Source organism: Pinus tabuliformis, chromosome 5_2, assembly GCF_031772625.1.
Source record: "Pinus tabuliformis cultivar Carrire ecotype Pingquan chromosome 5_2, CPIR1, whole genome shotgun sequence".
NCBI classification, from domain to species: domain Eukaryota; kingdom Viridiplantae; phylum Streptophyta; class Pinopsida; order Pinales; family Pinaceae; genus Pinus; species Pinus tabuliformis.
Window position 1 is genome coordinate 169,905,576 of NC_142306.1, and position 22,913 is coordinate 169,928,488.

At 39.0% G+C, this 22,913-nt stretch overlaps 1 protein-coding gene across 1 annotated transcript in view; it reads left to right on the plus strand.

The window, feature by feature from the left end:
- Window positions 1-442: 442 nt before the first annotated feature.
- Window positions 443-22,913, plus strand: part of LOC149158094 (uncharacterized) — an 80,552-nt gene continuing 58,081 nt past the window's right edge. Inside the window, exons 1-2 of the mRNA XM_089436116.1 lie at window positions 443-1,069; window positions 1,188-1,815. Of these exons, the coding sequence (XP_089292242.1) occupies window positions 896-1,069; window positions 1,188-1,815 (802 nt within the window). The 5' untranslated portion in view covers window positions 443-895. The remainder of the gene's footprint in view (window positions 1,070-1,187; window positions 1,816-22,913) is intronic.

Consider the following 22,913-nt stretch of genomic DNA (forward strand, 5'->3'; position numbering starts at 1 on the left):
AAAAAACAAAACTAAAATGAAATAAAGAGAAATAAAAAACCAAACTTGTTGGTTTGAAATCGTCAACGAAAAATTTATCTTATATAATTTCTACTGAAAAACTTTTTTTTTTTTTTTGTTTTGTTTTTTGTTTTTTTTCTGTGCACAGCGAATCCCATGTGATCACACTCCCATCCCATGATCAGAGATTAACGATTAATGAGTAGCATGATCCAAAAATAATTTAAATATCGCAATAGCTTCATCCAAAAATGATTAGAGAAAACTCCTTCAAGTTCTTGCTACTTTATCCCACTATATACACAATCAAACATTGTAATCGTTTGAAAAAAAGTCATTTTACCACACAATTAAACATTGTAATCGTTTGAAAAAAAGTCATTTTACCAAAAATGTGATTTTTTCAGTGCAAATGCGCAAGAGAATATATACATTCTAAATAACTATTATAGAAGGAATCTGAAACGCGACCCCGCGGAACTGTTCAGCGTCATCGCATCAGGTACTGTTTGCTTCCTTTTACCTTTTCTCCCGCAGGACGATAGCCCGTCCATGGGCTCATTCATTCGTTTATGATTTAAGATCTAGCACACAAGGTATCCGGGCTTTTCATTTCCCGCACGGATATTGCAGCGAAGAAAACAAAAGTGGGCTCCCATAGAAGAGATCAATCTCATCTCCTCCTCTGATAACTTGTTCAAAAACCACTCTTTTCATTTGGTGTCAATTCATCAGTTTTGAATTCCTGTGGCAACAGCAGAAACCAGGAAGGATCGAGTCCCCGCCAAAATGCGATGTTACAAGATATTTCTTAGGGCAAGAGAAAGGGTTTATAACAGAATATCTCCAAGTGGGTAGTGAGCAATTCTGAAGGGTTTCAATATTGATAGAAACCATGTGGCAAATCACGCATCTGGCATTGTTTTTTCTATTTATCACTGTAGCTGTTGGATCGATGATTCGACCCTCTCATTCTGAATTCGTAACACCTCAAACAAGGAGCTTCCGGGGCCTTTTGCAAACAAAAAACAATCAATCCGGTACTACTGGAAACTCCACAGTAAACAAGGTACATGCTTCTTTTCAATTTTGTTTTTTCTGTGCGTCGTGTATTTTTCCGTGGGTTTTATACACATGGTGTTATTTTTGCACCTCTATATTTTTGACCTCATATTGTAGCTGGGCAGGGTGATGCAGATGCAAATAAAAGCCACACCCCAGTTGAGCCAATCCAACATATTCCTCCTAAAACAGACAAGGGAAACCCAATTTCAACAAAGGGAGATGACAAGAGCTCCACAGACACAAAGAACAATACAACCTTGACTCCTCCAACTGCTCCTGATAACGATACAACTGAAAACGGAACTAAAATAGATGGGAGCAAAGCACCTGATCAGCCTTCAAAAGTACAAAACAACAGTCCACCTGATGGGAATTCAAAAAAAGACAAGTCAAATGAGCCTAAGCCTAATGAATCAGAGAATGACAGTAGTGGCAGGACTCCCATTGAAAGGCCAAAGGACGATTCGGATTCAGCAGGGGACCAAAAAAAAAACGAGAACGCGACTGTCACAAATGGGGATCCAACACCTCCAGGTACACTTGAGGGATCCAAGGGTCCAGGGAAGAAAGATGAAGGTCCCAATACCCCGACGAAAGGTAAGTTAAGCGCAGAAGGAGAAGAAGAGCCCCCACCCTCAACGAATATTGACAAGGATAAGGGCAGTGGCTCTGGACAAAATGAGATCTGCGATAAAGATCATAGTTGTCAAGACAAGAACATGCATGCTTGTCTGCGAGCTGCTGGAAATGGTTAGTAGCTTTTTTATTTTCCCCATTTGTAATTGTGATAGCCATTTGTTTTGCACTTGAATTTAATTTTCTTCCGAAAAATCGATCATGTATTTGTTGAACCCTTTGTCTTCTGCAGAATCCATGGATTAATCCAAAATTGTACTTATTGGGTTTTCAGCCTATTAAGGGTCTATGTCATTCAATTCTGAGTCTTAGGAAGCAAAATCATGACATAGGGGTTTTTCTTTTACTATATCTAAAAAAATTACTATATCTAAAAATGGATGCACTCTAACATGATTTGCTTGATGTAATATGCTTCTTATATGTAATTGAATACGAATTGCAGCTTTCACCTTCACTGTGGGAGGTTGATATGACTCGGGTCTTTCTAAAGAAAATGAACATCATAATTGAAGGTTTTAACAATCAATATGAGTGTATGCATCATATTAGATGAGTGTTGGGTCAGATTTGAGTGTGCTACATGGTAAAATTGGAGTACATTATGCCTGGGAGTGTTTCCCAGGAAAAAATAAGTGCAAACCCTGCATACTTTGAAAAATCAGAACAACAAACAATATACAAATGTTGCATAAAACACTATTCTCAAAATTATTGCAGCAGTAAAAAAAACTTGTAGATCACAATGACATCTGTCTTTTATTAATCTGAAAGAAAAAAATTACAATATGCTAGCTCCAAAACTTGTATAGGTTTTGAACAAGGTGCTCACCATGATGAATTGAACTCAAGGAATTTTATAGAATGAGAAAATCAAGATAAAATGGTTTTAAGAGGAAGGAAATACATCGACACTAACATGGAAGTGTTGTCGCTGTGACAAATACCTTGCAAAATTTTGCTTACACTTGAATTTTGGAGCCTACTGTGGATCTTATGATCAATCGTTCTATAGTCACTTCTTGATCGGTTGATGTTTTGTTAAGTTCTTGAGCTCCCTTTTGAATTGTAATTGTCAAAGTCACTTGCTTAGTCCGCAACAAGTTCACAAGCACATTCCTTTTTACAAGCTTGAACAAGCATAGCACGGTCCATCAAAACAGTGCCTGTGCAATAGTCAACCTATGTCGATAGTTAGTGCGTGCTTTCATTGACAATCTTCCACTTTTGGCTGCATTTGTACTTTTGGTGAGTTTTTCAAATTGTCGCTTTTGCGCATCTTCGCTTTCACGTGTGTCATTTTCATGCTTTCGACTGTCGCTTTCGCTTGATTTCACTTTAATTAGTGTCGTTTTCATGTTATCTTCGCTTTGGCATGTGTTGCTTTCACTGTCGTTCGCATATCGCAAGTGTCGTTTGCACTTTTCTCTTCATATAATAAATGTCATCTTTTAGCATGTGGAGTGTCGCACAATGCACGAAAGCTAGTTTTAGTGGTTTTAAGGGGTAACCTTTATGTAAATGAGTTGGTCTTACCATGTAAACATGTATCACACTCATTTTCAAAGTTTCAAGCACTGTCGCACAAGTGTCGTCACGGTCGTTGCAGTGTATCTTTGGTGTTGCACTTGGTGTAGGTCGTCGCAAAGTTGTTGCATTAAGGAAAGGATGTTGTTCATGTGTTCTGAGTGTTCCATGTTGTGTTGTCAAGTGATCTAAGTGTGTGGTCATGTTCATAGTCATGCTTTTGCCTATATTCCTCTCACTAATCCGACACTTAGTCAAATGGGGAAAACTCTCCGATCAGACCACTCAGCCTCCTTAAGCCAGCTTGAACTGTGCATTGCGTAGCTCTCACTAATCCGACACATAGTCAAATGGGGAAAACTCTCCGATTGGACCACTCAGCCTCCTTAAGCTAGCCTGAACTGTGCATTGCGCAGTCTTAGCCCTCAAGCAACAACCTTGTCAATTGGCACTGCGTAATGCAATTTCTGCCTCTTAGAACTGCGCACTGCACAATCTCAGTCCTCAAGACCAACCCTTGAGCTCCAGAACTGCACAATCTTTCCATCAATTCAGGCCTAAACTGCGCATTGCGCAGTCTCAGTCCTCAAGCCTTAGCCTTGAGCTCCTGAATTGCGCAGTTGCGCATCACCTGGCCTCCCTGTCCTTCCGACTCTGCGCAATGGACAAACTCAGTGCTCAAGCCCTCAACTTGGTTCTTTGAATCCATCAATTGCACAGTCACTCAACGCAGAACTGTGCACTGCGCAGTCTCAAGCCTCAAGCCTCCAACTTTAGCCCTTAAGTCCTTCAATTGCGCAGTCCCTCTGCCCAGGCCTCCAAAAATGTGCATTGCATAGTCTCAAGGCTCAAGCCTCCATCTTGAGTCCTTGAGTCCCTCAACTGCGCAATCCTTTGACCTTGGCCATCCTGAACTGTGCATTGCACAGTCTCAAGCCTTAGTCCTGGACCTTGGCCTTTGGAACTGCGCAATCCCTGAGTCAATCACTCAACCAGTCACCAGTTCCAACCCTAACAAGTGATTTCATGAAGCATCTTAGGCTAGGGGTTTATTGGATTGATGTCGTCTTGTCATGGGTGGATTGCAGTCGCAGGTATTATATTATGTCATGACAGGATGATGATGAAGGAGATGGAGAAAGAGACCATGCTAGAAGACACCTAAGGAGCTGAGAATATAAGATGCTCATCAGGCAAGAAGACGAAGGAACACTACATTATAACAAAAGATGGAAGCTCAAGACCACATACCATCTTTTCAAGAAGACACAAAGAAAGCAACAACAAAAGGTGACTTGACATTGCCATGTCATCATGCAGTCCATATCATCAGTGTCATGAGCTATCATGTGCCAGATCATTTGTGGATTATATAATTCTATATTGGAAAATGTAATGTAAAGTGGAAGTCCAAGAGTCATCTATGTAATGTGAAGAGTCATGTAGGAAGTCGAAAAGTATGAGAAGTCAAATAGTCATGAGGGTAGTCGAAGAGTCGTAAGGGAGGTGAAGGATCACCCCATTTGTTATATATACACCCTCATTGTTCATGCAAAAGACTTTTCACCTTGGCTTCTCATGGCTCCAACGCTCCATTGTTGGAGCTAGTGATGGTCTTTGTATTCATGTATCTTGGGACTTTTACTTAATACTTGAAGCTTGATGGCAACACATTTTCATGCATGGATTGTGAATATTTGTAACACTGTTCTGTGAATGTTTATGATTCATGTTTGCTTTCACTTGTACTAAAGTAGTTGAACTATTTTGGTTATTTTAGTGCTTATCTAATTGAAAATTTGTTGTAATGGTTGTAACAATCATTGCATCTATGTGGACTATGTTGCTTGATGTTAAGCGATTCACTTTTTGCTTGTGTGTGCCTCTACTAGGGTGGTACTATTACCTCTCTCTTAGAGGCTCACCTTTCCTCCCTTTGCAGTAGAAGAACCTTGATACACCTGCAACCGAACATTCACCAAGCACACTTGCTTTTTGCAAAGGCACATACACGCTTTTCTCTCTTGTTGACAACTAAAGCCAAGGCAAGTCTATAAGAATATATGGCAACTGAGTCGATACTCCGGATGGGGCTCCTATTCCAAACGGTGTGAGGTCTAATTGGGACTTCACATTGAGGGGACCCCCTTGGTTGACGGATTTCTAATGCCGTCAATAAATGGTGCTAGAAGGAGGGCTAGATGACACACTGTGCCCGTTGAGTATGCTTTGAATTTCTTATCCAAAATGGCTCTTCCCCAAATCATAATCCCAGTATGTTTTTCTAAAGAGCTTAATCTTACCATCCCTGTGGAAGTTTTCCATAACCTGTCCCAATTTAAGTTTGATGGCGAGGGTGAATTAACTCTTTGTGAACATTTGTTTCAAGTTGTCCGTTTTTGCCTTTCTAATGGAATACATTGGAAGGATGTCATGCCTAGATTGCTCACCCTCACATTTGAAGGTTGTGTTAAGAGATGGTATCATACATTACCTATTGCTTCTATCCATTCATTCGAAGAACTCGCGAAGGAGCTTCATAAAGCATTTAATAGGTATGATTACTGGGATGTTCTTAAAAGAATTAATCAACTGAGAATGAAGCTTAATGAATCAATTGAGGATTTTTTTATTTGATTCTTTCACCTTTGTTATGAATTTCACGGGGAAGACACAGATTGAGATTTTTTTAAACAAAAGTTTTTGCGTTTGGTTCATATCTATTTGCACGATGAATATGAACCCCCTCATGTTTTTACTTCCCCAACTCTTGTAAATCATGAGACACCTTGAATGTCAGAGGAGGAACCTACTACTCTTTTTGTTCCTTGCCCTCCATTTCCAGTTCTGATGAGGGTGCCTCCTCGCAATGATAATGAAGTTGGGAAATCCGCACATCAAATTCCTAGTCCATCTTCTCATTCCCCTTCCGCTTTTCATCATTTAGAGCTAATGGAGGAAATCCCAGAATGGCTCATGAAGCCTATGGTGAAGACTAATTTTGAATATGATTTGGATTCTTTTCTTCCTTTATCATCTTTTTCTCATGATCCCTTGCTCCATGGTTTGCTTGATCAACCTATTCCAAATCCAAGCAGTGAATAGGTGCAAGGTAGTCACATTTCGCAGGTAGAGGAGCAGGAAGGTAAAGATTCTTTCTATCTTTCTTCTCTTTTGCAAAATCCTCTGTGCGAAGATGATACTTCATTCTTGGTTGATTTTCAATCCACTAATCCTGGCAGTGAATCAAATGAAATATGTTCGCTTAATCAATTTGAAATCTTGAAAAACAATAATCCTAACGATGATGACTTTATTGACGTATGCGATGATGAATGCCCGAGTGTACTAGTTGATCTTTTGGTGTCTCATCCATAATTTGATTCAGTCAAGTAAAATGTTCTTATCAAAACTTCCTCTACATCTCACTATCCCTTGTGCTCTCTCGTTTGCGATGCATCTACATGCGATGAAGATACTCTACGCTCTTCAAGTTCTTCATCTGATGAGTTAACTTCTCAATTAGCACAAGGTGGTGAGGATATCCATGATGAAAGAGAAAACAATCAAATCATCGAGTATCCTTTCCATCCCTCATCATCTCTTGTTTTTCATAAAGACAATTCTTCAAATCAACTTGCTTAGGAAATTTCCCCGATTCATTCATCTTCGAATTTGTGATCAGAAGAATCTTTCGACTTGAGTAATCTGGTTGTTGAAGTTGTAAAATCCGATCAAATCAGTGACAAAGATGGTTGCCATCCGGTTAGTAGTGGTCTTATTGAAATCAGTGATAGTAGTTATCCTCACACCGTGCATGATTTGGTTGAATCATCAAAATGCGATTTTACAATCCTTGAAAGTTTCGGGACTTGGTCTTATTGAAAGCAGTGATAGTAGCTATCCTCACATCGTGCACGATCTGGTTCAATCTTCAAAATGCGATTTTACAATCCTTGAAAGTTCTGGGACTTGTCAGGGAGTCGAGGCACTTCAACTTTTGTTGATGGTTATGACAGGATCTCGTGACTCTGGTAAGGTCCCCGAACTAAGTCAGATCTGGTTTCTCTCGTGAAATCTTTCTCTTTGCATGGTTTCACTAGATGTAAATTTCTTCTTGAAAGATGTTTGGTATTGCATGTAGTCTTTTGAGCTTTCAAGATTTTATTTCTGATCGGATTCATGAATCTTCTTCAGTTGATTCATCTTCATGCAAATCTCTTGTATCAAACTCAGGTTTGGAATGTGTATCTCTCATAGAATCATGGAACTGTGAAGTTGATCATTTCAAAAATCATCTTTGGTCGAAGCAATCATGTCTATCAAATTCATTTCAGAATAGTCAGCTCCTGGTTTTTCTTGTGAATGTTATATCGCAAATCTTGTTCTTCATCGCACTTGAAATCCTCTTGAGTGTTAATGAATGCATGAGTTATTGTGCGAATCAAATTCTTTTTTATGGTAAGGAAGATGATTCATTTGTTCAAGGCATGCAAGGATGTTCAAACTCATCTGTCTTTGTTATCTTCTAACCGAGAATCTCATGCCACAAATGGTCCATTTGATCATAATATTAACTGTCATTCCTTTTATCATTTTTGCACCAGTATATCTGATGACAATTGTTTCACATAGATTAATCTGTATGGTTTATCTCTCTATTCGAATACTTGTCAAGCAGTTGAGACACTTCAGCCTTCGCTGATGATTATGTGAGGTCCACATTGTCTTGGCATGTCTACTGAATATGATCGAATCCATTTTCCCTTACAAGGTTCTTATCCTGATCTCGTGCTTTTAATTGAAAATTCATGTTTCAAAATTCTCAGGGTTTTCAAAAGGATTGTTTTGAATTTCACGATCCAATCGCCGAATGGTTGGAGCAATCTTACTTGGCAATCTCCATCACAAATAACAGGTTTCAGCCTTTTCTCATGCATGCTAAGGAGTGCAATGCAGATGAAGATACATCTGCAAGAAGCCCTTGAGGTTTGTCTTCTTACAGTTTTCAGGAAAAAAAAAGGTAAGAGTGCGAAATGGTTAGAAGTAGTGGTTATGACATATCTTTCTATTGATAGGCAAGACCTTCAATTTGTTGTGCAAAATATTCAAGCTCTTATCTTTTTTGTTGCACATTGTTTTATCTCAGTTTTAATCGATCATATCTTTGTGATTGCAGGTCGGGAACAACTATAGTGGCTACATTGGAAATTTCATTATACGTGACCCCAACCTTCTAACTGGTTAGGTTAGGAGTAGGTTTAGCTGCATGTTAGTTTCCTTTGCACATTCATACGGCACTCGTTTTCTGTAGTTTCACTTTTGTTTTCTAACTTTTGTCTTGCATCCTCTTTTCGTTTAGCCTCCTTTTGTTTTTGTCCTCCTTGTTTTGTTTCCTTGTTGTGTTTTGTCTAATGAAGACTTTGCATGAAAGGTGTCCTTTTTGGGCTCGAAAGACAATGTGGCAAAATAGAAAAGGACTTTGTAACACTGCAACATTTGGCTAACTCTCTGTCCTTCCTCCTTGTCTTGGTTACACCTTTTGGTTGATGATGTTTTGACAGAAAATACGATCCTTGCGTAAGGAAAGCCTTGTGTCGAACCATGATCTCCATGTCTATTATGGAAACCTCATGCCTACACTTGGGCCTTTATGTTTCGGTGTTTTCAAGCTGATCCAATCAAGTAGAGAAGGACAAGGGAAAAATCTAAACGAGCAAACCAATATCAGAGTTCTTATATATGCTTCTTTGAAGGCACAACCACTTTTGCTCTCAATAAGTCAGGATCCCTCTCTCGCCCATGAAGTAAATAAGTGCCGATGCATAATCCTATATAAAATAAATAAATAAAGGCCAAAGAAGAGAAAGGCTTCTTGCGCAGAGAGGTGAAGCAAGCAACTCTGTTGGGGTATTGTCCAGGGCTAATGGCAGCGGAGCCATGTTTGTGTCCCTGAAGTGACTCTGTCGAGGTATTGTCCAGGTTTGTTGGCAGCAGAGCAACACCAGAGATGAAAAATTACACTCTGAAAAACTAAAGCTGGCAAACTTCATTACCTTTTTTGATTCGAAACGTTGTGTGATCGCTGACCTTATGTTTGTGTTTGACCGAGTAAAGGAATGAAAGGGACTATGTTTATGCACGGGGTAAGTGGGAAGCCATGGTTATCTGAATGATGAATCAACACTCCTTGAAGAACTAGACCTTGCACGAAATAATTGACCAAGGCAGAGAAGCTGGAGTTCTACTAGTGTGTCGCTAAGTGTTGTCGCTGTGACAAACACCCTCCAAAATTTTGCTTACACTTGAATTTTGTAGCCTATTGTGGATCTTATGATTGGTCGTTCCGTAGTCACTTCTTGGTCGGTTGATGTTTTGTTAAGTTCTTGAGCTCTTTTTTGAATTGTAAGTGTTGAAGTCACCTACTCACACATGCTCAGTCTGCAACAAGTTCACGAGTGCATTCGTTTGTGCAAGCTTGAACAATCATAGCATGGTCAATCAAGATAGTGCTTGTGCAATAATCAACCTATGTCAACAGTCAGTGCACGCTTCCATTGACAGTGTTCCACTTTTGGATGCATTTGTACTTCTATTTTGGTGAGTTTTTCAAATTGTCACTTTAGTGTGCCTTCGCTTTTGCGAGTGTCGTTTTCATGCTTTCGACTATTGCTTTCGCTTTCTTTCACTTTAATTAGTGTTATTTTCATGTTATCTTCTCTCTGGCATGTTTCGCTTTCACTGTCGTTCGCGTATCGCAAGTGTTATTCACACTTTTCTCTTCATATAGTAAATGTTGTCTTTTAGCATGTGGAGTGTCGCACAATGCACAGAAGCTAGTTTTGGTGGTTTCAAGGGGCAACTTTTGTGTAAATGAGTTGGTCTTACCATGTAAACATTTATCGCACTCATTTCCAAAGTTTCAAGCATTGTCGCACAAGTGTCGTCACGTTCGTCGCAAAGTGTATCTTTGGTGTCACAGTTGGTGTAGGTCATTGCAAAGTTGTTGCATTAAGGAAATGATGTTGTTCATGTGTTCTGAGTGTTCCATGTGGTGTCGTCAAGTGATCTAAGTGTGTGGTCATGTTCAAAGTAATGCTTTTGCCTATCTTCCTCTCACTGATCCAACACTTAGTCAAATGGGGAAAACTCTCCGACTAGACCATTCAGCGTCCTTTAGCCAGCTTGAATTGGGCAGTCTCAGCCCTAAAGCAACAACCTTGTCTCTTGGCACTGCGCAGTTTCTGCCTCTTAGAACTGCACACTGTGCAATCTCAGTGCTAAAGCCTAGTCCTTGAGCTCCAAAACTGCGCAATCTTTCCCTCCAGCCAGGCCTGAATTGTGCGTTGCACAGTCTCAGTCCTCAAGCCTTAGCCTTGAGCTCTTGAACTGCGCAATCACCTGGCCTCCCTGTCCTTCTAGCACTGCGCAGTGGGCAAACTCAGTGCTCAAGCCCTTAGCCTGGTTCCTTGAATCCCTCAATTGTGCAGTCACTCAGCCTAGGCCTTCAGAACTCTACGCACTAGACAGTCTCAAACCTCAAGCCTCCAACTTGAGCCCTTAAGTCCCTCAACTGTGCAGTCCCTCTACCAGGCCTCTAAAACTGCGCATTGTGCAGTCTCAAGGCTCAAGCCTCCAACCTAAGTCCTGGAGTCCCTCAACTGCGCAGTCCTTTGAGCCTGACCATCTTGAACTGCACATTGCATATTCTCAAGCCTCAGTCCCGGACCTTGGGCTTTGGATCTGCGCAATCCCTGAGCCAGTCACTCAACCAGTCACCAGTTCCAGCCCTAACAAGTGATTTCATGAAGCATCTTAGGTTATGGGTTTATCGGGCTGATGTTATCTTGTCATGGGTGGATTGCAGTCGCAGGTATTCTATTATGTCATGACAAGATGATGATGAAGGAGATGGAGAAGGAGACCATGCTAGAAGACACCTAAGGAGCTAAGGAGATAAGATGATCATTAGGCAAGAAGACAAAGGAACACTGGATTATAACAGAAGATGGAAGATCAAGACCACATTGAAGACTCCTTATCTTCAAGTCATAAGGAGGAGGAAGAAGAAGAACATGCACCATCTTTTCAAGAAGACACAAAGAAAGCAACAACAAAAAGTGACTTGACATTGCCATGTCATCAGTGTCATGTCATGTCGTGTCATGAGCCATCATGTGCCACATCATTCGTGGATTATGTAATTCTATATTGGAAAATGTAATGTAAAGTGGAAGTCCAAGAGTCATCTATGTAATGTGAAGAGTCATGTAGGAAGTCGAAAAGTCATGAGAAGTCAAACAATCATGAGGGTAGTCCAAGAGTCATAAGGGAGGTGAAGGATCACCCCATTTGTTATATATACACCCTCATTGTTCATGCAAAAGACTTTTCACCTTGGCTTCTCCCATAAGGCATCAAAGAGACAAAGTCAGTACTTTTGGGGAGCAAGTCGTGGCTCCAATGCTCCACTATTGGAGCTAGTGATGTTCGTTGTATTCATGTATCTTGGGACTTTTACTTAATACTTGAAGCCTGATGGCCAACATGTTTTCATGCATGGATTGTGAATATTTGTAAGACTGTTCTGTGAATGTTTATGATTCATGTTTGCTTTCACCTGTACTAAAGTAGTTGAACTATTTGGTTATTTTATTGCTTATCTAATTGAAAATATGTTGTAATGGTTGTAACAATCGTCGCATCTATGTGGACTATTCTGCTTGATGTTCGACGATTCACTTTTCGCTTGTGTGCGCCTCTACTAGGGTGGTACTGTTACCTTTCTCTTAGAAGTTCGCCTTTCCTCCCTTTGCAGTAGAAGAACCTTGATACACCTACAACCGAACATTCACCAGGCACACTTACTTTCTTTTTGCAAAGGCACATACATGCTTCTCTCTCTTGCTGACAGCTAAAGCCAAGGCAAATATATAAGAATATATGGCAATCGGGCCGATACTTCGGATGGGGCTTCTATTCCAAACGGTGTGAGATCTAATTAGGATTTCACATCGGGGAGACCCCCTTGGTTGACGAATTTCAAGCATCGTTAATAGGAAGAAAGCTCTTAATTTGACTATTGGAAAGGGAAACTTCAGGAATCGTCCAACTTGCTTAAGCCTTTGGAAAGCTAATTATAAGATAATGAGGGATGATGTAATAGGGGAAAAACTTTGTTTTTGAGGGGTACCTTATTTAAACATGGTTGGTTCCCAGTTCACTAATACTGGCACCTAAAATTTTCTCATTGCTTGTTAGGATTCTCATAATAGCTGGGTTTTTGTATAAAATTGTTATCGACCTGCCTTTGGTAAGAGAAGGTTGTTGGACCTTCTATGAGGTTAGAAACAACATTTTGAGATGAGATGGGTTTCCTTGAAGACATTATTAAGCTTTTTTCTTGTTGATAAGATGGCTTCATTTATTAGGAGAATTAACAATACAAAGATAATCCCAAGACCCTCAAGTACACCCCTTTTGGCAAATAATTAGTAAAAGTGTAGAACAGAGAGTTAGGATGAACAAACACTATGAATTAATTATTTGCCAAGGAATCCAACCATCTTTGCTAAAAACTATACAAAAGTATGTTGAGTTGCTCATGTGTAATAATTTATTACATGGAGAAGAGGCCATTTGTAACCAATGGTATGACATTGGAAAACAAAAAATTGCAAACAATAGTTAGAATAACAAGTGGTGAAGGAAATGAACATGGATTATTTAAAGAAACAAAACAAAGGGAAGAAAAAAATAAAAACAAGGGAGTGTGACAACAAGAAGAAAATATATCTTTATAAATTATAAGAGAAAGCGACATCGTAACACGAATAAAGAAGCTTCCCAGATGAAAAGTAAAAGTGTCGAGACTCTAAACAAAAATACTATGTTTACAACAATTACAATTAAAGACCACATTAGGGATGTCTTTTTAATGCAAGGAGGATTCCTAAGAAGCTAGAAAGATAAAATAAATAATCCTCTTAGATCTTTTAGGGTAGCAATGATTCTAGCGTTTATGGAAGCAACCTTTCCACCCCCACTTTGTATCGCTATACAATCCCTTTGATCCACCCTTGTTCATTTGTTGGACATTACTAAACTCATCTTATTAATGTCCAACAAAGGACCACAAAAGTAGGTCAATTGGACTTTTGAGTACAATAGTGTTGATACATAGTGGGGGCACGTGGAAAGGGGCTCCTAATTAAAGCAAAATGCATAAAGTAATAAAGAGTAAAGTGTTGTTTGAAACTAAGGTCTAAAAATTGAGCAGTGATAGTGAAAAACTATTTTGGAAGAAATGGGTTGAGAATTCTAAATACAACTACAAGAAAATGCAAGAATGTCATGATCCACTAGTAGTTGCTTCCCTAACATCCAAAGTTGAATGTAGGAAGCTCTTAATAGAACATTGTCTAGAAGAGGAGTTGGACAATAATCTACACAATGCATTATGCTATTGCTTGGACAGGGTCACTCGTTGTTAAGGCTTAGGTGGTCTTGTTTAATCGTTGGCATCGGATTTGGGACAACATAATTGGAGTTTTAGGGGAGTAGGAATAGGTATCCAAGCCCACACTAATCTAGAATCAGGAGCCTCGCTGCTAATTATCTGTTTCTTTGTACCTTTGATAGATGGGAGCATCAAAAATAAGGAATTGATGAATTGGGTGAAGGCTAGCCTATGTCTGGCTAAAGAATCTAGGATTGGAGTTTGATGACATCTTGCATGTATGGAGCCAAGAATCAATGGTTGGGATATTTCAAAAAATGAGAAAGGGCTCGTTACCCCCTAAACAAATAGTGAAATCACCTTTGGACCTTGTAGTAGATAAGGCATTGATAAATGAAGTGCTCCTTAGTCTCAACCTATTGAAGATGGCACAACTAGCAAATCTTGTTAGATCAGTTGAGATGGTCCACTATATCCATCTAAATTCCATGTGAACCCCAATTTGAAATGGCCTTGGGGGATGTAGAGAGCATGCATCTAGTGAGGACTTGTGTATGGAGGTTAGACAACGAGTTTTCCCCTTAGTTCAATGAACTACTTTGCATGAAGGACCATCTTTGGGTGTAACGTGCATGATGGATTTGTCCAAGTGATCTTGGTGTATTGCTTGTAGATGTTGTCTTTGGTGGTCTTATTCAACTCCTCTCTGGTATGTAGAAGATGACTAGGAGCATTCAACGAATATTTAAATGGAGGGAGATGGTCCATTGAAATATCCACAGACCCCAAATGATTTGAGACCCTATTAAGCAACCATGAGCTTGTCCAGGGGGGATAGCCAATGCAATGGATTCTAACAAACAATATCCTAGGGATGAGTATTGGTCTCGATTTGTTGTTAATTCAACATAGCCTTAGACATGATGTAGGAGTGAAAATAGGTTGAACATTGTCTTTGAGGTGAGGGGGCAATGCCAAACTCAATAATGATGATGGGTGTGGAAACTTTATGCTTGCATCTAATGAAGTGTTGAAGAAGAAAGGTCTACACCATCTTAGTTGTGGCACACTCAAAGTCTAGCGAACAAGCCCCCCAAACCTTTGAATCGTAAAGAACTGTGGGTCAATTAATGGAATCCATGAGAGACATCTTGGACAAGATGCCCTAGAAATGGTGTAAAAACCACTACCTCTTGAGCAAAGCTAACGATACGTAGACCTTGTTGACGTGACATTGGAGAACATGCCTTAAATTGAAACGGGGCTTGAGAAACCCCCAAGTAAGAATAGGTGTAGTGATCTTGATATCCTCCTCTTTGGAGTAGAAATTGTAATTTTGAGAAGACCTTTCTTGACCTATTGAAGATCAAAACCTTGGGTTTACCTAGGTTGATGGCGACTAGGGGAGATAACTTGTATAAGCGCATGATGGCAATTTTGAGAAGAACTTTCTTGACCTATTGAAGATCAAAACCCTGGGTTTACCTAGGTTGATGGCGACTAGGGGAGATAACTTGTATAAGTGCATGATGGCGACTAGGAGAGTCTTGGAAAGGGCAATGTCTCTAAGCCTTTGGAAATAGGGCCTCTTATGGGACCTAGTTAAAATGTTGGCTGAAAGTCTATAAAGCAATGATAGAATCTCAAAAAGTGGTGTCTCACCTTCTTAATTATGGCTCAAATTGCAAGGATGTGATCAATGGTTTGATAAATATGTTGGAAATCATCCCATCCTCTATCATTAAGATGTCTCCACTCAAGCTCCTCAAGCAAATAAGTTGACAATGTGATCATCGCGGATGTGGATACCATGTTTGAATAACTTTGCTTGAAACTTTTTCTCATTTGCTTTTATGCTAGTATTTATCACTCTAACAATATGAGAACAAGTAGTAGGGGATGGGAGGGGAAGTAACCTATATAAAGGTTGCTCGACGATATCACAGAGAGCAAAAGTATTGGAGCATATGAATTGGGATTGAGGTCAAGGGGGAGGGGGGTGACATGGCAAATGGTGTGTAAAAGGTTTTGGGAGGATGGGGAAGAAAGACACACAAATCACGTCTCCTTTGTGGATGAAGAGGCATTTCTAATATTGGTGGAGATGATCATAGGAATTCTTGTGACATTGATACAAAGAGTGATCACGAGTAAAGGAAAACTGAATTTGGTTATGGAGGGCCTTACAATTATCGTCATTCCTTTGGTTTTGACTTTTAAAAGTAATGATTTGGCTATCCTTGGAAATTATCTCATGATATTGAGCAACCACATCTAAATAAACATGTTAGGATTTGAGTTTGAGCTCAACAAGCTAAATGTCAAAATAGATTGCTAATGTCGGAAATTATGAATGGAGGTGGTGCATGACTTCCTTTCCATTGCAATTCTTTAATGCAAACAATCTTTTATCCAAATAACATGATATTTGTTCAAAAGGTTGTTTATTGCATTCCATTTGTTGAAATAATTCACAGAAATTATTACACAACATATTTTTCAGAGAAGTGTGTGATAGTGCATTCTTATTAAAAATAAATGAAGTACAATGAAATTGTTTCATGAAGGAGATAACCACCCTCCAAAACTACTTTAGTTACATTAAGACATCGTTAATGCCTTTTGAACTTTATTAAAAGTCAATTATTGACTTTGATAGCTAACTTATGTACATCTTTGTGAATTTTATTAGCTTAAACTCTAAAAGAGTGTTTACACTCGAGTACAAAAGTACAATATGGACATTAAGTGTAAATATATATTTGAATATCCTATTTTTCATATTGGATATAAATGCTTGTCCCTAGATGTTACAAACTTATCTAGCCCAATAACTTTGTTGAAGATATATATAGTTTTCTTCTATATTGCACAAAATCATAGCTTAATCTTATTGTTTTCAATTAGTGATTAAATGAGATGACAAATCTTCACATGGCGGTAAGTATGTTTTGTAACACATATTCTTGTAATTCAATGCCCCCTATGTAGTGAGTGAACATATTCACACTACCATATGTATCGTAAGAGTAGGGGTGGGAAAACTCCCTTTCACAAACACCATTGGGTTTTAGGGAAAAACCTATGCTACATGGGGACCTAATCCTCCAAAAAAAACTCTTGTACTCACCATTAGACATTTTGGGAACTTGGGGAACCCTAGGAAACTTTTCTCCAAACTAATGGGGACTTCATCTGAGCCTCGAGGACTTGTTGGTCATCCCTAAGATGATCCGAGTAGATTTCAGGGGCATTCTAAACATATTTCAGGGATGTTTTGGGCAGATTTAGGGATTTCTTAGGGCATATTTTGGGGATACTCTAGGCATATATATTTAGTTTTGACAATTGACATTGATAATTAAACAATATGATCATTTTCCCCATCCATTTATTTCTTTATTACACTGAATATAAATTTGTTGTACAAGTTGTAGTGCAAATCATGGGTTTTGTATGATTGGTTTTTGGTGATTTAACCACTGTCTTTTAAGCAACAACATTACAACAAGCAAAGCTCCCATGTCAAAAAACTAGGAAATCCAACATTTCGAAGGGCTGATCATTATGGTTATTTCTTTTGTTCTTCTCATTTTTGGGGTCATCTTAGCTTTGACATAATGTACATGTGTTTCTAGGAGTCATTCAAGTCCAGTTCTTTCAACATCCCAATTTCAATCATTTTGAAAACAATCAAATAGTAGTGACTTAGGGTTGGGTACCAGATCTATGAACAAATTCCTATTTGATCACTTTCTTAATCTGAAAGATGAATCTAATCTCTTTATAGAGCCAAAGTGTTTTGTACTGGTTTTCAACATATTTGTAGAAATCTGCAGAACCTATTGAGAAGGGAATGCTTTTGAAGTTTTATGTAGTCATCATTAAGAAGAAATTTGAGGAACAAAAGTTGCTATAGAGACAATGCTTTGCAAATTGCAGATAGTTACACTTAATTTTATAAATCCAAATTGCATTTTGCTCATGCTTAGTGAAACAGCCCCATTTTGACTTCTTGTTTAAATTGTAACTAATTACATTTATGTTGCTTTTATTTTTGTATGGATACTTTAACACCATACCATGGTGATTTGGACATATGAAAACATCGCGTGTATTTCATTTTTAGCTAATGAAAAAATGCCAACAACTGATTGACCGCGTGTCTATAGAGACCATGATACCATGAGTGGAGAATAGTGAGGGGGTTGAGAAGGGGGTTCTACAAGTCTATTAAATCCCAATCCACCTTGCTAGTTCAATTTTGTGAACTACCCTTTATTTCTCCTTTTATTAATAAATCTAAGACAATTATTGAATGGGTGTAAGGAGGTTGGTGGAATTTGTCACCTCCAAAAATTATGAGAGCATGGGATGGTGGTTGAGAGAATCCTCTCAACAACAAATGTAAGTACTAAGATATGGATCAAGTACGTCCATGGGGGAATCATGGATGGAACCCAATTGCATGGGAAGAAGAAAATTGTGAATGAGGAAGGTTGTGTGTACATGAGTGGAGGAGAGCTGAGTTGCATGTAGATAGAGAGAAGAGAAGGGATGCAACAACGAGCTGAACCAATGCTCATGTAAAACCAATCTAAAACCTATGGATTGATTCCCTGAAATTGCGTGGGAATCTCTCTACAAATGTTGAAGTATGGGACAACAAAATTAGGGCCTTATTGGGCACACGAGAACTTGAGAGATTGTAGTAATGAAGAGAGCTCGTTATTGTGCCATACAAAGCTAATAGAAGGGATGCATAGATTTCATGGGGTTCTTAAGAGCTAGTAAGGAGTTTTCCTTGTGAAATTATCCTTGAGAGGTTGTCTTTGCCCACAAATGCTGAAAGGTGTTGATTTTCACCTAGTGGTATCGTGGTTTGGCTAGGGGTTGGCTAGGTGTAGAGAGATAGTGTGTAACTGCGCCTACAATTGGGTGAAAAATTGCTCACTTTTAGTTAGTTGGTTGGCCATTTGTCAGATTCAGATAAGTATTTCAAGTTTGAGTTTTCTTGTGTTTGTATTTCTTACTTGGTGAACATAAATGGATGCTAGCGTGAATTTGAAATGAAAGAGTAATTATGGGAAAGTTTTTGAAAGAAATCATAGAAAGGAATGAAATTTATGTTTGCTACATTTAGGAATTAAGTGGAGTTTCCTTAGTATGCATGGAGTTCTTGCTTTGCAACATTGTTATAATATGAATTTCTGATTGTCATAAGTTAAAATTGTTGTTATGATTCATTATTGAATGTTATGAGCGTAGTTGTTGCTATAGTCTAGAATAGGGATGACCTAAGCTTAGTTGATGCTATAGTCTAGAATAGGGATGACCTAAGTGTAGTTGATGCTATAGTCTAGAATAGGAATGACCTAAGCTTAGTTGCTGTGGCATTGAATCTAAATGTATTAAGTGGGGAGGATGCCTTAAGTAGAATCATGGTGGTGTAATTACTACTATAATGATAATTTGGATGTTATGGAATAAGATAGTTAATTCTCTATTAGAGATGGAAGTTTATTAAATGCTTTTAATGGATATCTGTTGAGTGTTTGGTTGAGTAAGTTTGAGAGGATCCTTTGTTCTAAGATAGAGATCTTGCTCTTAACTTTTCTTTTAAATAAGTGAGGGAATTCTAGGTGGACCCTGACTTGGGGAAAAGGTGAGATTCCCTAAATAATTGACTTTAATACAATCTAATCGATCTCTGGCGTCTAGAAGTAATAATGGAGCTCTCTTGTCATTATGAGGTTCCTACAAACTTAAATAACATAAGTAGACATGACTTTGTTAATAAAAGATAAGGGTCAAGTATATCTTAGGGTCTTGGGACCCTTGGCGCATAGGCGTGCCTGTGAATATAGTATAGGTTTAAATCATGGAAGTATATCCCTTGTCTATTGAAGGAATCCCTAATAATCCTTATATGGATTTGGTAAGAATTTGTGCACCAAGTGTGAGTGAATTTCTGAACTTAAGGCTTAGAACCTTTTGTTTGCCTTCATAAAACTTAAAGGAGGCTCATGAGGAGGGTGTTTATCCTCATGTCTAACTTGGGGTAAAGTACTTAGGAAAATTTAGGGAAATTTTGTGTATCACACAAAGAAAAACTTTGTGTGATGCAACATGTATGGCATGAAGAAAAACTTTAGTGTGTGATATAGAAAAGGTGGGGAAAGGCTAAGTCATTAGGTTGAAAAAAATTTGGCCCTGTGTGATGTTTCACACCAAAGTTATTTTGGTGCAATACACCACACCTCAATATTTTAGAGGAAAGAAAGAAGAAAGAAAGAAAGAAAAAGAGGAAGGAAAGAAAGAAGAAGAAGACGAAGGAGGAGGAAGTAGCACAGCTGTAGGAAAGAAAGAAAGAAAGAAACATAGAAAAAGAAGGTAAGAAAGGAAGAGATTCTTAGGTGGTGCCACACATTGCATTAGAGAAAATCTTCAAGGATGTGATAAGCTCTGTTGTGAGCAAAATTTGCGAAGTGCAATAAAAACATTGCATGAGAAAATAACTTCAGGATGTGATGTATTGTTGCATGAAAATTTGTTTGCTGCAATTAAATAATCTTTGGAGATGTGATATGTTGCATGTGCTAAATTTTCCAGTTGTGATGAGTTGTTCATGGGTGAAATTTCTTGGTGCGAAAAGCCATAAAAAGAGAATTGCCTTGAAAAGCGTAAGAGTGGGTAAACATCCATACACTTGCTGATGTGTCATGGTATGATGCCACGTGGGGTTGAGTTCCACATAGGCATGCTGATGTCAGCTAATGCACCAACCACCAATACTAGGTGAAAATCAAGCACCTTTTAGCTTAGATGAGTAGATTAGAATGTCATCCAATGCACCAACCACCTTCATGTGTTTGATGAATATCATCCTTAGTAAACATTTGAACAAATTTGTTTTGATTTTTATTGATGACATTCTCATCTACTCCCAAGTCGAAGGAGGAGCATGAAGAGCATTTGAGGACAATGGTACAAGTGTTGAGAGAACATCAATTATATGCTGAATTTAGCAAATGCTATTATCAAGGCCAGCATAAATTTTCCCACACCAAAGAATGTGATTGATGTAAGATCATTTACAGGGCTAGTAGGATATTATCAGAGATTCTTTAAGGGATTCTCTAAGATTGGCCATCCGATAACTTCATTGTAGAGGAAGGTAGTAAGGTTTGTAGTATCATGTATGGTTGGAAAAATGTGAGGAAAGTTTTCAACAACTGAAACATCGGCTTACTAGTGCATTGTTACCCACCAAAGTGGGTGACCCTATAGGATAATTTTTTCTCCCATTCTTCACATCCAACTGTCTAGCCATGCAACCTCTAATAACCACCACTAGCTTATGACGTGCCATTTTATCTTCGCCACTTGCATCAACCATATACTTTCTCACCCATCCCGTAAGAGCACATAGACGAAGGTGGGCTTCTGATCAAAAGTTACTTTATTCATTTTTCAATTGGGTTCTTATGCTTGTTTGTATTTGGACTTTTGATATGGATTATGGGGTGTCTTGGAAGAAGGAGGGGTTTTGACCGTGATCTTGTCACCTCACCTTAAATGGGGTTTTAATCTTCAATCCTAGTCCAGTGGGACCTCCCCTGATGCCCCAATGAATATAGGAGTGGCACTACTCGGGAAGCCTTGATTGAGGTAACGTGTTCCCTCTATCCTTATTCCATACTTGCCACTTTCCATCTTACATTACAAGCCTACATTCCACCTCCATTCTTCGGGTTCAATTGACCATTAGTTCTCTGGGATTTGGCACCCATACATCCACATACTTGGGTAGGGCCCGAAACTTTTCCCTAGGAGGTTGATGCAACAATGGCCTGGACATACACATTAGCACGTGTGCAAAAGCCTAACATGAGCTCTACCCCACTCGTTATGGCCATCAGTCGATTCTTGAGCACTTGTTGCTCCATTTCATCATAAAAAGGAGCCCTTGCATGTCCCAACGATGTTGGGCAATGTGTTGCCTCATCATTAAGGGGTAATACAATTGCTACACATCAAACAAAGCAAGCCCTAATTCTTTGAGCTAAGAGCAGTAATACAAAGAAAAATCAAGCAAAAGTAAAAGGCGCACAAGAGAGATGGAAAAACAAAGGTTGAGTTGGTAACTCATGCGTCCACGATTGCTCCCTCCTCACATCTTTACACAAGATGTGGATCCCCATCACGCTGGTCCCTTTGACCATGGCACTTGGCCATGAAATCTTCTCCTTTCTGTACCATCATTATTCACTAACACCTACCAGTTGGAGGGTGGACTGTGGAAATGTTACTTACCCTTGGGGGCTAGAAACACCTAACAGGGTTGTCCTTTGGCCACTCCTACCTAGGGAGGAAACACCATTGCGGGTTCAAGGCCCTAATTTTGGAAGGGAACCCTTGTTTGGAAGGGAACCCTTGTTTGAGGTATTAAATAGCCCTTTACATTCAAGGTTGGTTCAATTAGATGCAAAAATTATTATTTTCCCTGATGACTGGTTGCTTTCACTAGACTTTATGTTATGATAGTCAGGTGGTTCAACAACCCATGACCTAGGCACCTTACCCACAGGTACCTAGGCCCCAGAGAAATATATTGGCATTGATAGGATAAGCGTTGAGAGCCTTGGGTCTTCGAGCAGTGGCAACATATCATACCAACCCTTGGGGACCTCCTGCACCAAGAGCATTCTGCCACTTTGCACTACATTTGATGATTCTTCAGGATGACACACCTGGACCCAACATGTCCCCAGGCCAACCTAGCACCATATGAGGGATTGCAGTTGATTCAAGACCTAGATGAGGATGGTTTCACCTTCTGAGACATGGGAGGGCTAGTAGCACGTGCAAAGCCCTCAATGTTGGAGTAAAGATGGACATTTTGAGTAGTATGAGACCTAGGAGACCACCTTTTGGTACCCTAGTGGATTTTAGGGACCACAGAGGGATATTGATGGAAATTTGAGGGACAACCCTCAAATTGTTGAAAAGTGTAACTAGGTTCGGTCTTCATAATGACATGTAATTATGATTTTATGTAATGAGATGTAAATAAGAAAAATAAAATTATTATATTGACTTGCTTCATGGGTTTCATGAGCAAGGGATTTTGTTTTTGAGTCAAGACTCCCATTGAGAGTCTTTAGGATTTATTTGTCATCTAGTCATAAAATACTAGAGTCATTGTCATGTAAATGAAGTCATG